The sequence below is a fragment of the Diadema setosum genome, chromosome 1, assembly GCF_964275005.1.
Source record: "Diadema setosum chromosome 1, eeDiaSeto1, whole genome shotgun sequence".
Classification (NCBI taxonomy): Eukaryota; Metazoa; Echinodermata; class Echinoidea; order Diadematoida; family Diadematidae; genus Diadema; species Diadema setosum.
Window position 1 is genome coordinate 45,008,272 of NC_092685.1, and position 14,366 is coordinate 45,022,637.

At 35.9% G+C, this 14,366-nt stretch overlaps 1 protein-coding gene across 1 annotated transcript; it reads right to left on the bottom strand.

The window, feature by feature from the left end:
• Positions 1-4,349: 4,349 nt before the first annotated feature.
• On the bottom strand, positions 4,350-11,467 carry LOC140236442 (5-hydroxymethyl-dUMP N-hydrolase-like). Its single transcript, XM_072316370.1, has 5 exons — positions 11,385-11,467; positions 10,122-10,316; positions 9,290-9,346; positions 7,710-7,820; positions 4,350-7,041 (listed from the first exon to the last, which is right to left on the bottom strand). Exons 2-5 carry the CDS (start codon positions 10,270-10,272, stop codon positions 6,935-6,937), a joined length of 426 nt encoding a protein of 141 aa, XP_072172471.1. The 5' UTR covers positions 10,273-10,316; positions 11,385-11,467; the 3' UTR covers positions 4,350-6,934.
• Between the last annotated feature and the right edge of the window lie 2,899 nt (positions 11,468-14,366).

Below are 14,366 nucleotides of genomic sequence, written 5' to 3' on the forward strand. Positions count from 1 at the left end.
ACATGAATGGATCAGTGCTTTCTGCCATTATGTTACCAACAGTAAAGAGATGTGAATTAAGATAAAGGCTGTCTCACTTTTTTTCCCCATGTTGAAAGGTGTGAGAGCTTTAAGTTTTTAACCTGACAAAGCAGACTGCAGATTATTTTGCATCAACTTCCACCCAAAAAGACACATGAAGTAATAGGTTGCACCATTTTCTCGCTGAAGGTGGCACTTTTTGAAGTTCACTGTCAGCAGAAAATGAAAATTGAGCCAAACTTTGCCAAACTATGAATATAGATTTATATATCAAAACACATATACCTCAGGACGCTTTCTGGTTTTGCTCCGCACACTTTTATCAACGTTGATTTTTTTAAAGACAAGTTTCACCTTGGGGAAAATAAAATATGCACTGTAATGTGATGTCACAGTTTCTAGGGTTACGATTGCTTGCACTTTTCCAATAAATAATTGAAACTGGCAAATGGTTCTTTGGATAAGTCTCTTGCACCCTTCTGGTAGAGAAGATATGTTTCTTTAAACTAGGTTATTTTGTAAAGAATAGATGACTCACAAAGCAAGGGGCAACTACATAAAAGAGAGTGTAGTTATGGTGTAGAAATTGATTTGTCTCAAAGAGTTTATATGTTCCACTTCCGTCCATGAATCTATCACCGAGAATGCACCCTCTATAAATGCGCTTGTGTGTGTGTATGTATATATTCATCTTTGATAATGTACAGTTATGGACATACACGACAGAACTATGAAGTATTTTGTTATTGTAATGATATTTTTTAACAGTCATTGCTGATGTTTGCCAAGTTTTAAAGATTTATAGTTTATGACATATAAAGAATTCTAGCATTGTGAGCATGTTGACTTCAGATGCAAAATCATGTGACCACCTTTATTCTGTAGTTGTTATTCAAGTGATATGTCACAGTGGAAAATGAAATTTCTCAATTGGACTGGCACAGGTACAGGTACCTATGGTAGACAGTAGATGCAATAATACACTGCCATGGCACACAAGTCATGAAGAAAAATTCTTTTTCTCACACAAGGTGGTTGTCGCAACATTGCCTTATCGATGTATGTCCAAGGTTGTTCTGTTTCACGGCACAAAATGCCAGCTGCATACCTTTGGATTCAAAATTCCAAGTATGAGTTTATTAGTATAGAGAGAACTGAGTGCATGATTGAATAAAAAAAAAGGAGAAGTAATACGTTTAGACATACTTATATGCATATTCACATACATGCACACATACATTCACATTCATATGTTATGTTGATGGAATTTTTGTTCCTTGATCAATTTCTGGTACACATCCCGTGGAAGCAATATTCAAAGTTAAGCTGATTATGATTTATTTATTTATTTTTTTAATCTTGTAGCATTGCTGTCTACTCTCAGGTACCCGTGCCAGTCCTTTATCTTCATTTTTCTTTGTGCAAAGTAAAGTCCTATCAAAGTTTGCTAGTCTGAATTCTAAATTCTTCCAATTGTATTCTTGCCTATTGACTTCAAAAACAAAATAGTGTATATGCTTGAAGCATGGTATGTAACTTCCCCAAGCTACTGTGATGAAAATTCTGTTAACATTCCATATCCGTTTTGGCTAGAATGACTGTTCTACACATATCTGTAGGCTTGTGTACCAATGTATTTAAATGTATGGATTATCTCGTAAGATGCAGTACCAATGTGTACAGTATTAGCCACCTGTACATGTTCAATGTGTTTCGATATTTGGAACCATTTTCCATGCTTTAGTTCTTGCTATGAGCTGCAAGCCGGTCTGTCAGGAACCTCCTGTGCTGTAAAGGCATGCATACAAAAGATTTGAATACAATACTGTAAATCATGAAATTTTTGTGAATCAGATTCAGCGCCTGTTTTGCCGGCATGATATTTTGGTGAATTACCACTGACATTCAATGCATATAGTGTAGACAAGAGCTTTCACAAGCATTTTCATTTTGCAATTCTCTGCAAATTCGTGAAATTAAAGATACATGCAAAAAGTTCTAGTTTTACAGTATTAACTGGACCATCTGCTGTCAAAGTAGACTTCATCTATTGACACATGAGTATCAAACTAGCATTTTACTTTATTTAAAAAAAAAAAAGAACAAGCAGCATAATTTGCTGATATCCAATGCAGAGAAAATGCCTTTTGGTACAATAGCACCAAATATCTTAGACAATACTGGTGTTCGACAAATATCAATTGTTGATAATTAGACACCGACATACTGTAAAAGTGGATATTTTCACGCGACTAATTTTTTGCGCTTAGCCGGGTAAGAAGAGTTTCGCATTTTTTTAATTCCGTGGAATCAAGACATCAACTACTGGAACATATGGCACGAAAAAATATTTGTGTGCTTTTATTTTCGGGCCAGCTTCTGGTTGCACGAAATGCGCAAAAATTTCCACTTTTACAGTATGCATGAATATGTCTTTGTACACGTATATGACCCTCAATTATTTATATCACTCAATTTTAGTGGTTTGCATCTGTCTGAAATGGTACATTGCATACCACTTTCAATCACATTTCTTGATTGGCATCTATATTTCATTTCAGTTGTAACCAAGGAGTGTTTCAAACAAAGCTTACCATTTATTGTGTCATTGCTGTCTTTTCAATTATACAAATGTACTCTTCAACAGTATTCTTTTTCACGCATTCAAAAAAATTGAGGGTACATAATATATATGTAAATAATGTATACCTTTTTAATACACCTTTTTGTTCTTATTAACAGGTCTAGCCGTATCATCCACATTTGTACTCGTGGATGATTATAGAGGTCGGCTGTCCTCGTACTGTGCAATGCATTTGAGTGATTTTTTTTTTCTTTCATTATTATAGATCTGTACATTGTGGAAATAATCCTTTTTATATGCTGCTGCAAAGGTCTAGCATTGCTATTCAGCTTGATCGCAATATTGACACAGACAAAGATACAAGTCTAGACTTTTCCAAATCGATGTCTGCCCATTATGCAGTGGATGAAAACTCCACTGGTATATTTGACAGTGTACTAGCGGATAGTATGATTCCCTTTGAGGGATGGTAGAAATACACATTTATGCTTGTATTTTGTCACAATTTCTACCATGACAATGAAATCTGATTAATATTATATGATACCATTCAAATACTTCCCCACATCCATTATTAAAGGACTCCGAAACTTTTGTGACCCATATACACTGTACAGTATCTTTGAAAAATATTTGCCTGAAAAGGCTCAACAGTTCCCCTACCCACCACCGAAATAAAAAAAAAAGAAAAAAAAGATGGAAGACTTGTTTCATTATTTGTAGGGAAATATTGGACATCGCAGCAATTCTTAGATTCTATGGGCATAATAACAGCAATGTGTGTATTATGGTCAAGTGTATTAGAACCTTGTTGCTTTTGTTGGTTTATGAAAGCGATAAGGCTGCAAGTTGAATGGTAGTTTTGTACTCACATGGTTCATCAAGTTCAGAATCACTTCCGCCAGTGTGAAATTATTGTTTCAGGCCGGACGGTTTGTGCTGAACATGCAAATGAGATAATCAAACTGGTAGGGATGCTAGATTAAAATGGTGAACTTTGAGTTTCTTTCTGGTGGAAATTGATGATTGTTGACCACTAGATGTTTAAATTTTGGTATACATGTACAATGTTTATTTTACAAGAGGTGTATAGAGTGTGACCAGGAATTTGCTAAGGGTGCAAGTCAAAGTCCATGTTTACCATCTTTATCCTGGTTATGTAATACATCTATCCCTGTGCTGCCCTGTGTGGACATAATTCTAGTTTGCACTTTTATATATTATAGATGTATTTGTAAAATTGAGTTAAATCGCTGATACAGTCAAATCCTTATAGAGATTTTTTTTTTTCGGAAATAATGTTTTGACATCACAAACCATAGATGCCCGAATTATGGACAGTTTTCTGGTTTGTTTTTAAGTCTGTGGATGTAACCATGTTTTAAGCATTTACCCCAATTTAAACATTCACTATCTGGAATTCTTAGGCAAGCATTTAACAAAACAAACAAAACTAAAAGAAGCAAACAGAAAAAAAAAAACTTTGGAAGACTGAAGATTTTTCATAGAAATAAAAAGAGTTACATCCTAACTGTTCTGATAACTGTTGCCATGAATCAGAGAACAAATGTTCCACTCTCTCCTGCTTTGGTGCACCACATTCACAAAATGTCCATTCATCACAAGCTGAAATGTTGATGACAATGCTTTTTGTTCTTTCTGATGGATGTGTGACCAAGTATATGTACACTTGTAGTTTGGAAATGACAAAATACATGTAACAAAGAGCAATGAATGTGCAGATTTCTGTTATATTCATCATTTTTATCTTAGCAAAGCCATTTTAACAAATCTTTTGTTCCAGTGTACAAATCATGTTGCATTGGTATGAACAATAAAGATTGGACATACATGAAAACATGAAGAACTGCTGTATTTGACTCATCAAGTGTTATACAGTATTCTGTACGTCAGCAGAGGTCCAGCAAGAAACCATGTTTACCCTCTGTAGACGACATATAACTTTTAAGAAGTACAGTACCGACATCTACAGCAGTCTAGTTGGTTAGTTGTGAGAAAGCCAAATTTGTGAGCTCGTTTAGAAGCTGTCCTATTTCATAAACTTTCAACACAAAGACATTTAGTAGCAGCATACGTATATCAAAAATGCTGTCAGTCATTGACAAATGATAATCATTTTTTTATTTTTTTGGTCAACTTACATTTGTTTCTTGTTCACATTCTCTCTGGTGGTCAATTGACAGTGCTTTGAGGGTAACAAAAAAGTTAAACATCTGGTAAAATACATTTTTTTAATCATCATTTGTACTTCTAATGTTATTCTACACAAGTGCCCCATAGTCAGTACAAACAATCTCAATTTCCATGAAAGACTGACCCCAGGGTTGTTGTTTTTTTTTAATATTTCTAAAAAATAAGCATCATGACAATCATTCAATTACATATATTGAATTTTCAAAATAGAAGTGCAAATTGCTACACCCCAATGAGAATTTAAACTTTGTGTGTGAGCAAGACATACAGCTGCACAAGAGCTGGTACATGTACTTTCAGGCTAGAATTTGAAGCATGAAGTGTCTTGTTAAATTTACATCACATACTTGAACAGTACTCACACACTTTAGTTCAGCGACATAATTACACTGAAATTATACACAATTTCTGTCAACTTGTTCAGTTATTGCAAGATGACACTACAGAGGCAGTCTTTTGCACTGAATAGGCTTAGTAAAGTATCGCTGGAGATACTGCTAATTTTCTTAAAATGCCTTTTATCAGTGCTGCATACATGAATTGAAAAGCATTCACAAATCACGGACACCGTCATACATCCAAATCATATGACCCGTATGTGATACACGTACAACATGAAATACTAAACAACTCACGACTGTAATCCTGAGAAATCAGAAATGCCTGCTAACTTTGTAGTAAACAAAGATTTACTGTGTAAAATATTAAACACTGATCCACTGTACATTGTCAACTTTTCAAATACATGTATAAGGCATAGCTCAATAGTTTACACAGCTGTACAGGAAATAATTAGCAAATCTGGTAGAATGAAGGTGGAAATTGATCACCAAATCACTATTGCTTACTTTGGGACACCAATGCCTGACCTATCACTACATACATGTACCAGGTAAATGTTTCTCAAATCTTGAGAAACAAATTACAATGTATTAAACAGATAGCTCATTGTCAGTACACTTTGTATGATCACCTATGAATTGAAGAAGTTGGTTCAAAGAAAATAATATGAACTTATACATATCTGTATGTACAGGTATAAAAACTGAGGGGGTTGCATTCACACATTCATTTTATCACCATGTACATTGCATACAAATAATTTGCCATATTTATTCCCAAGCCCCTGAACTGTCTCCATGATGTATGAATGTATGTATGAGTGTACAAAGTGTTGCATAGTCAAATATGTGTGTTTATTTTTGCCTGGTACATAGATCATCATTTTGTCATCCTTCTCTGCAATTTAAAGACACATGGAATTGGGTCTCAAGAGAGCGCTGTGCGATGGCATGATGATTTATAGTGGTAGGTATAAATGCAATGTTGATAAGATTGCAAATCAAATACTGTAATTATGCCTGTCTGCAATGGAATGACCTACCCTACAGTGCTAAAACAGATCTACTACAATTTGTGATAAAAATACATCATATCTGGGAATGTGCTAATTTCACACATCATGCAGCATTGAGTACACAGAATGCCTACCTCCTCTACACAGTCTGGCATCCTAGTAAATCATCTTTACAGATATTTTTTGGCAGTAGGGATGATAACACAAATCCAGCACAATGTCAAATGTAGACCTTCTACAGCTGGCAGATGAATCATAATTTTGTTACAATATTACTGGCACACTGTAATGATGTGTGAAAGTGTATATTAATTCATGGTTATCAAAACAAAGGTATGATTCAATTCATATAGTACAAGTAAAACAACAAATTTAAAGGAATGTTCAATGATAGAGAAATCACATCCACGAGCCTTCTGATTCTACTTGTCTGTTCAGGGAATAATTTTCCTTGTATCGCATCGCACTTTGCCATGCATTTTTACACCACTGCTACACAAACTAACTTTTGTGTAAAAGCAGTTTTCTTCCATAAAAGTGTGCAGGATGCTATTTTGAAATATTGTTTATCAGCTGAAATTGCTAATCAAATTTGAGTTGGAAAACTATTCCCTGCTGTTTTACCCACAACCTCATCACATTCAGGCATTGACTTGCCTAATGACAAACACATTTTTGGGAGTGGACTTTTCCCTCATAAGATGAAGAAGGACGTGGAAGACTTTGGCAATCTTGAAATTGGTTTTGATTCCTGACAATTAATAGCCAAAGAATTCTTTGAGGAGGCCAGGGACATCTTCCTCCTTGTAATCCTTTACAAGGAAGTTTTTACCGTCGTGAGCCCCTCGCACCATGGCCGATAATCCTGCGAGTTAAACAGAGACAGTCACAGATGGGTTAAATAAAACACAAGGAATGTACAAATACAATACTGGGGTTTCATAATAGCTATTCTGGAAAACATATTAACAAATATGCAGTAAACTGCAAGCAAAATTTCAAAACCATTCTTCAAAGAAATAGTTTACACCATACACCATAGGAGATATTCCATAGATTTTCAGTGTTGTAAAAAGTAGACCTGAATTAACCTGATTGATGATCAAATATACTTTACTTGAAAAAATATCTTTTGATTTCACTTTTAGGCCAAAATCACAACTGCAGATTTACAATAAATATTATATGCTTATTGACTACAATATTTCTGCACTGCACATACCATCTGTCACATTCATGAAATGTAGGGAAATATGAAGATCAGCCATACAATTTCAAATGCCCCTAAAAATTCCTTCAGACACACAAAACTTATCTCCTATGCTTCTTGTCTGGATATCAATCAGTTGAATAAAAATACATAAAAAAAAGAAAAAGAAGTGAAATAACAATATAGTGACTGACTTGTATTGATGCAAGTTTTAATCAATCTATTCTTATCTAGCGATAAATTAGGATGAACATTGGTATTGAGTGGATGTAATTGAAGCCAGCTGTGATCCTAGCTCAGACAGAGAAACTCATTTGACTCACGTCGGTCATCTCCAGGTCTGAAGAGGCAAAGAACCCTCTTGTTCCATGCCACTGCTCGCCCTAATTCAAAACCAACTCCCATTGAAGTCTGTGTCACCTCTGCCACAACAGCTGGTGGTGAAATAAACGGCGATGCATTGAGATATTCATGAACTGGAAACTAACATGCGACTACATTTACGAATGACACTTATACTGTATGACCATAATTGTTATAACTAAAGTAAATTTTACCATATTCATCTTTATTGTTTTTTCCCTTGCATCTATATCATATATAAGTGTATATACATTTGTATATATATATATATTTTTTTTTTTTTTGGGGGGGGGGGCGGAAAAAAAGTCATATAAGCAAGGAGTTAGGTCCAGCTTGAAATATAAAAGTGTAGCATCAATTGAATTTGATTGATCTATTCTGTCTTTTGCTGTGTTTTTTTTTCCTAAGTCTACAGTTTCACTTGCACATACTCCAGTACTATGGCAATGACAAGAACAATTTCTTTATTATACTTTGGCACGTTTGTCTATTAAAGTAAAGTATAATCTCTGCATTATAATCAGCTAATATACTACTATTTCTAATTAGTGTGCCCAATACAGGGTGTGTCCTAATATGCAGACATTGTGTACCATTAATACACTTCATGACAAACAAATACCTTCATGGATGGTACACGTATATGTAACTGAACAATACATTCAGGGGGGCATTTCATGAATTATTTTGTTTGACAACTTTGTCGGACAAATTTGCTCTCAGCCAATCAGATGCAAGGATTTTAGTAGCTTGTAACAGTTTGTCAGAAACATAACTGCTTCATGAAATGCGCCCCAGGTGTTGTTGCAGAGCATACGGATGTGCATTCAATGTACAGAATTCAGTAAAGAAATACATCACAAATCAGATGCTCTCCCCTTCATCTCATAAACAAAGTGCAATTCTAGACTATTCACAAGTCTTGGGAAAAACAGGGGCCATTAATAAAGGCTAATGGCTTTATGTGCTTGTCACATAGTGGTATCTGTGTTAGCTGAATGGAGTACACATTTCTTTTCCTTTTTTTCTTACTCAACCAGAACTGTGTTTATTTGGATCCTATATAAACTGAGTAACAGGAAACAGGGGACCCAAGACCTGTAACCAAGATTTTTATGGGAGGGTTCAGAAGTAGAAAAAGTGGACCATTTCCAGGTTTAATGAACTGACACGCACCCCAAACCCCCCCCCCCAAAAAAAAAATGCTCCCCCTGCAACTTTTTTTTGTCTGTTTCTTGTGTCACTTCCAGGTTTCATCAGCTGACAGGCGAAAAACAAAAACAAAAACAAAAACAAAACAAAACAAACCCCCCCCCCCCCCAAAAAAAAAAAAAACAGGCTTCAGCGCAATTTTTCCAACCGGGGGAGTTCCGCGACCAATTTGTTCTTTTTTTCCTTTTCCTTTTCTTTTTTTTTTTTTTTTGGAGTGCTGCTGGCAAATGGGGGGGGGGGGGGGTTCGGCTACGGGCCTTGACTATGGTTAGGTCAAATGAGAGTTAATGATTAATGAGACCCTTACATGATGTAAGCTTTGTCTTACCATCAGAGTCCTCCAGCCACTCCATGTCTTGCTCGTAGATCTCCACGTCTGTTTTGGCTGCAAGTAAAGCAAATGGTATCAAAACATACTGGTATAATAATGCAGGAACAATGTGAAACACATGGGGTATATCATGTTATAGGGACTGTACAGTTCTAGTTGAGGTGAGTCTTTAGCTTCTAACGTTTTGTGAGATATTCAGAAATTGCTCTATGAGATGTCAAAGAGCATGCAATCCTATGGGGTATCAAAAGTTTATTTGATAAAAATCGGGTTTGAAGTGGCTGAGATATCCCAAAACAAGATGAAACAAAGAAATCCTAATAAAAGGCGTGGCCTGTCGCCTTTTATTATTATCACTTTTTTGGGTATCTCCGCCATTTGAAAACCAATTTTCATCAAATAAACATTGAATCCTTCTTAATATTACATTCTCTGAACCATATTTCATGAGAGGTTTCTCATTATCTCACTTAGGAGTGTTCTAAACCTGAATCCCCACCTCAACCAGTACTGTACAGTCCCTTCAATGGTCTCTTCATTAATTTCCTATTCATAAACTAAACGTTTGTTTTGTAATATGCATCCAGCCATTTCGAGGAACACTGGTGTTCCTACAAAAATCAATGTGCATACAGTCATAGAATGTATGTATACATTGTTTCTGTCACCTATTTTGAAGATGCTACTTTGGGTAGAAATCAATGAAACAAAACACATGAATTCATCGGTCAGGTATATCAAAACATGAGACTCAAATTTTTCCAACAGCACCGGTCTTACTCAGAGTATTGCTCTGCTAGGTCTGCAGGTTATCATCTATTCCACCTACATGTGACAGCAGCATCCTTGTGGCCCACATGCTCGGTCAGAACCTTGCCGTAATGCTCAAGTTGCTTGATGATTTTGGCGTAGAGCTCTGCATCCTGCCTGCCGCCCCGGATGCTTCCACAGAAATAGATTTTTAGAGGGCGGGAAGACATTTTGCAGTGTATGTTGCGCAGTATGTTGAGGCTTCTTGTGGTGGCTACCAACAAATTTTGTGTACCCAGCAGAGAGGGGGGAAAATATTACAAAACATCAATCTGATATACTTATGGAAAATGACCAACAAATATATTACAACACCTTAAGAATTGTCTGCATGACAGCAAGCTTTTCTACTGTTACTTGGACATTTTAGTCCCATTTTCTATTTCCTTTCCTTTCCTTCAGACCATCTCTGAGACAATAAAAGTAACAAGGAAAAACACAACAACATTGGGTTAATTCTCTGTGAAATCCAGAACAGGCAGGTCAAGTGCTCTTTATTAGGTGAGAAAGGTGAAAATGTGTTTAATTTTCTATGTTCCTCAATTATAGTCACATAAATAAGTTTACCAGTAAAATTTTACTGTTTTTCATGACATCATAAACTACGTCTTAGCTACAAATGTAGTCTCCTAATCCAATGTCATGGCAGTATCAAAACTTAACACTTCAATTCATTACTTTTAAATGGGTTGTCCTATTTTTTTTTTTTTCAAACTTTGACTGATATGTTTTTGCTGCATGCACTCAATCCATGTGTATTGAATTGGGTATCATCCGCTTTGAAGAGTAAATTTTAACATGCCCTCTAGTCAAAGGCCTAAAAATCTCCTAAATTATTTAATTTTAAAGAAAGCAACAAACCACATGCCACATATAATTGACTCAATTTCAATTGTCACTAAATTCAAGGTACCTTTGTATATCTAAGCTGAAGCATAGCCACAGAAATCTGATTTTTAAGACAAGAGTCGTTTTGCATGGCTCTATTATATAAGATGCGCTCATCTAAGTACAAGGCCGGAGGGGCATGGGCATAACGACGTAGGCCTACGGCTAGCCCCGGGACGCTCCTTATACACAGTTGTACTGCGTGTTGGGGCTGGTCGCAGTTAGCCTACGGCCAGCATGGCATGGGACTAAGGACATTTATCGTCATTACCGGTCGGGCGGTATGACTAGGAAACTAGGCCTAGCTCCACCGGGCTGTCACCAACTGGAAGGTCATCGTCAGAATACAACAGATACATGAAATATAGGCCCTAAATACAAAATGGTAACTCACTCGAACAGATACACTTCCAGACTCTCCGGATGGTACGAGTGTGTACGTGTGCGGTGGTACGGTGCAGGTACACTGGGACAGGAGGTCACTGACAGGTACGGTGGTGGTACATAAGCAGGTGGTGGTATATGGTGGTGGTGCAATGCTCTGCTGCTAGCTCGGCTCGCCGGCGGGTCGATTCAATTCCGCGCGCCACTTTAAAAACAGCGCACTAAAACGCGCGCGGAGGGAGGTAGGTGTCTGTCTCCCCCCTCAAAGAGGTTTATCGGCACTCTTTGGTGTCTCCACTCACCAAAGAGCACTGCTAATTACTTTGGTCTTCTGCTCTTCTGCTGATCTCTGCCAAAGAGTATCTACTATCAGAATCAGTAGGTCTGCCATTGATGCAATATTTTATCGATGGTGTCTGACCTAGCCCTCTGCAGATAGTCATTAGGTTTGTACATTTATGTATCATATTAATTAACTAGCATTCGCCGAAGTCAATATACCATATACGTCTCAACTGCCTGCGCTTCTATACTCAATGTCAATCATATCTCTCCGCCCCGAAATTCTTTAAATTTTGAATTTTGAATGGAATCCTGGCCTTGTTTGGAACAGCTTATATAGGAAAGATTTGGGTCATATTTCTCTTCTCCTCGACCGTAAATGCGCCATTAAAAATAATACTTTTTTTTTTTCATGATGAGGACATTTAAATACTTTTTATGCACCCAGGGGTTGAAATAGTAATCTTTAGTATCAGATAAAGAATTCCACTTACGTGTGTTCCAGCGTGATTTTCTGCTTTAGTAGTTAAAGGAAAACCAAAACCCAAAGAGCAATGTGAATTGAAGGAATGCAGCAACATTATTAGAACACACCAGTGAAAGTAAAATCGCACAATCGATGCAAAAATTATGAATTTTTAAAGTTTTTTTTTTTTTTTTTTTTTTTTTTTTTTTGCTGTAATGACTGGATAAGGAGACAACTAGCGTTCATGATGTCATGTGTGGACAACAATAATAAAGAAAATATGAAGAAAATTCAACATACTTTCACTTTTCTGGCTGAGGTGAGGATTTAGCTTTTAATGTTTTGCGAGATATTCAGAAACCACTCTACGAGATGTCAAAGAGCATGCAATTCTAAGGGATATCAAAAGTTTATTTGACGAAAATCGGTTTTGAAATGGCTGAGATATCCAAAAACAACATGAAACATAGAGATCCTAATAAAAGGCGTCGCCTGTCGCCTGTCGCCTTTTATTATTATCACTTTTTTGGACATCTCAGCCATTTGAAAACCAATTTTGATCAAATCAACATTGAATCCTTCTTAAAATTACATGCTCTTTCATATTTCATAAGAGGTTTCTCATTATCTCACTTAGGAATGTTCAAAACATGAATCCCCACCTCAACCAGTACTGTACAGTCCATTTAATGAAAGAGCACTTGGTTGATTAACCTCTTTCAGAAAGCAGGGGGAATGATTTTACCCTTAACATATTATGTCAGTAACAAATTGATGGAATGCGTAATTTTCATGAAAAAATAATTTTTGAAGAAGTCTTCTTTATATTCTTTGTATTGTTGTCCACACAATAATGACATCATAAACTTTAATATTCTCCTTATCCAGTCATTATAACACCAAAACTTTAAAAATTCATGACTTTTGCATTGATTGTCCGATTTTCCTCAAACGTTCCTGATGTGTTCTATAATGTTGCTGCTTTCACTAAATCCACATTGCTCTTTGGGCTTTGTTTTCCTATAAGCGTTTTTTTTTTTTTTTTAACACTGCATTTGGTTTGTTTCTCGATGTAAAGCACACACATTCATTGTTGCCAGCACATTGAAAGAGATAATCGAAACCATAACTGCAGCAGGGCTGCAGATGTGGTCTTTTCTGCTGTGAGAGCACTTTAATTGTCCTTATGATATATCACTGACGTAGCAGTTCTGTAACCACTTCTAGATTGTGTTGAATATGACACTGCAGGAGTGAAATTATTTAATGCTCCATATCTACAGCTCCCTGCTTAACCTCAATGTTCTACATTGTATTCGTTTAATTACACTTTTGCCGTTTTTCAATAATACAATAATAATTACTGCACCGGTAAATGATGTTCTCTTATTTGAACTATAAAGCTTGAGATCCACGAAATTTATCTTATCATCATATTGTAACGTACATGTATTACCTATTTACGATGTCGTGGACTTTCACAAAGATCTGTCACATCAAACAAAAGGGCATTTTGTGTGTATTTCCGTGTTTATGCATGACTGTTGTGAATGTGAGATTGGGAAAAACGATCATTTATTCCCACAGACATCTTGCTTAATGGAAAAGATCTGTATTATGTGGACCGTGACTGCGGATATTAAAGGCCTGCTACATGTACTATGTATGATAATAGATAAATAAATGAATAAATAAATATATATATATATATATATATATATATGTATGTATATATATATATATGTATGTATATATATATATATATATATATATATATATATATATATATATATATATATATATAAATGAAGAGTTTGTTCACAAAAACCGATAAGTCCATTTTTGAAGAATTTGAAGTACGGTCTCTGTCATAAAGTACAAAATGATACCTTTTCAATGATATATTGGTCACTACATATAAAGGTACATTTTTGAAGTTATGGTCAAAAGAAGCAAAAATTTTCTTATTCTCTTTTTCATTGACCTTTAATCGCAAATATCTCCATTTGGCAAACATGGACTTATTGGTTTTTGCGAACAAACTCCTCATATGTATACACTTGGTGATTCTATCCTACTATGAAGAGTGCTCGATATCCTCAAAGGAAGAGCTTTAGACAGAAGTATAGGAACAAGTTCACGCGGTTGACTGCAGGTTCATCCGTATTTATTGCAACTCCGAGTTTCATGCAACCTCCATGAGGTGCAATCATTGAGGTTGCATGAAACTCAGAGTTGCAATAA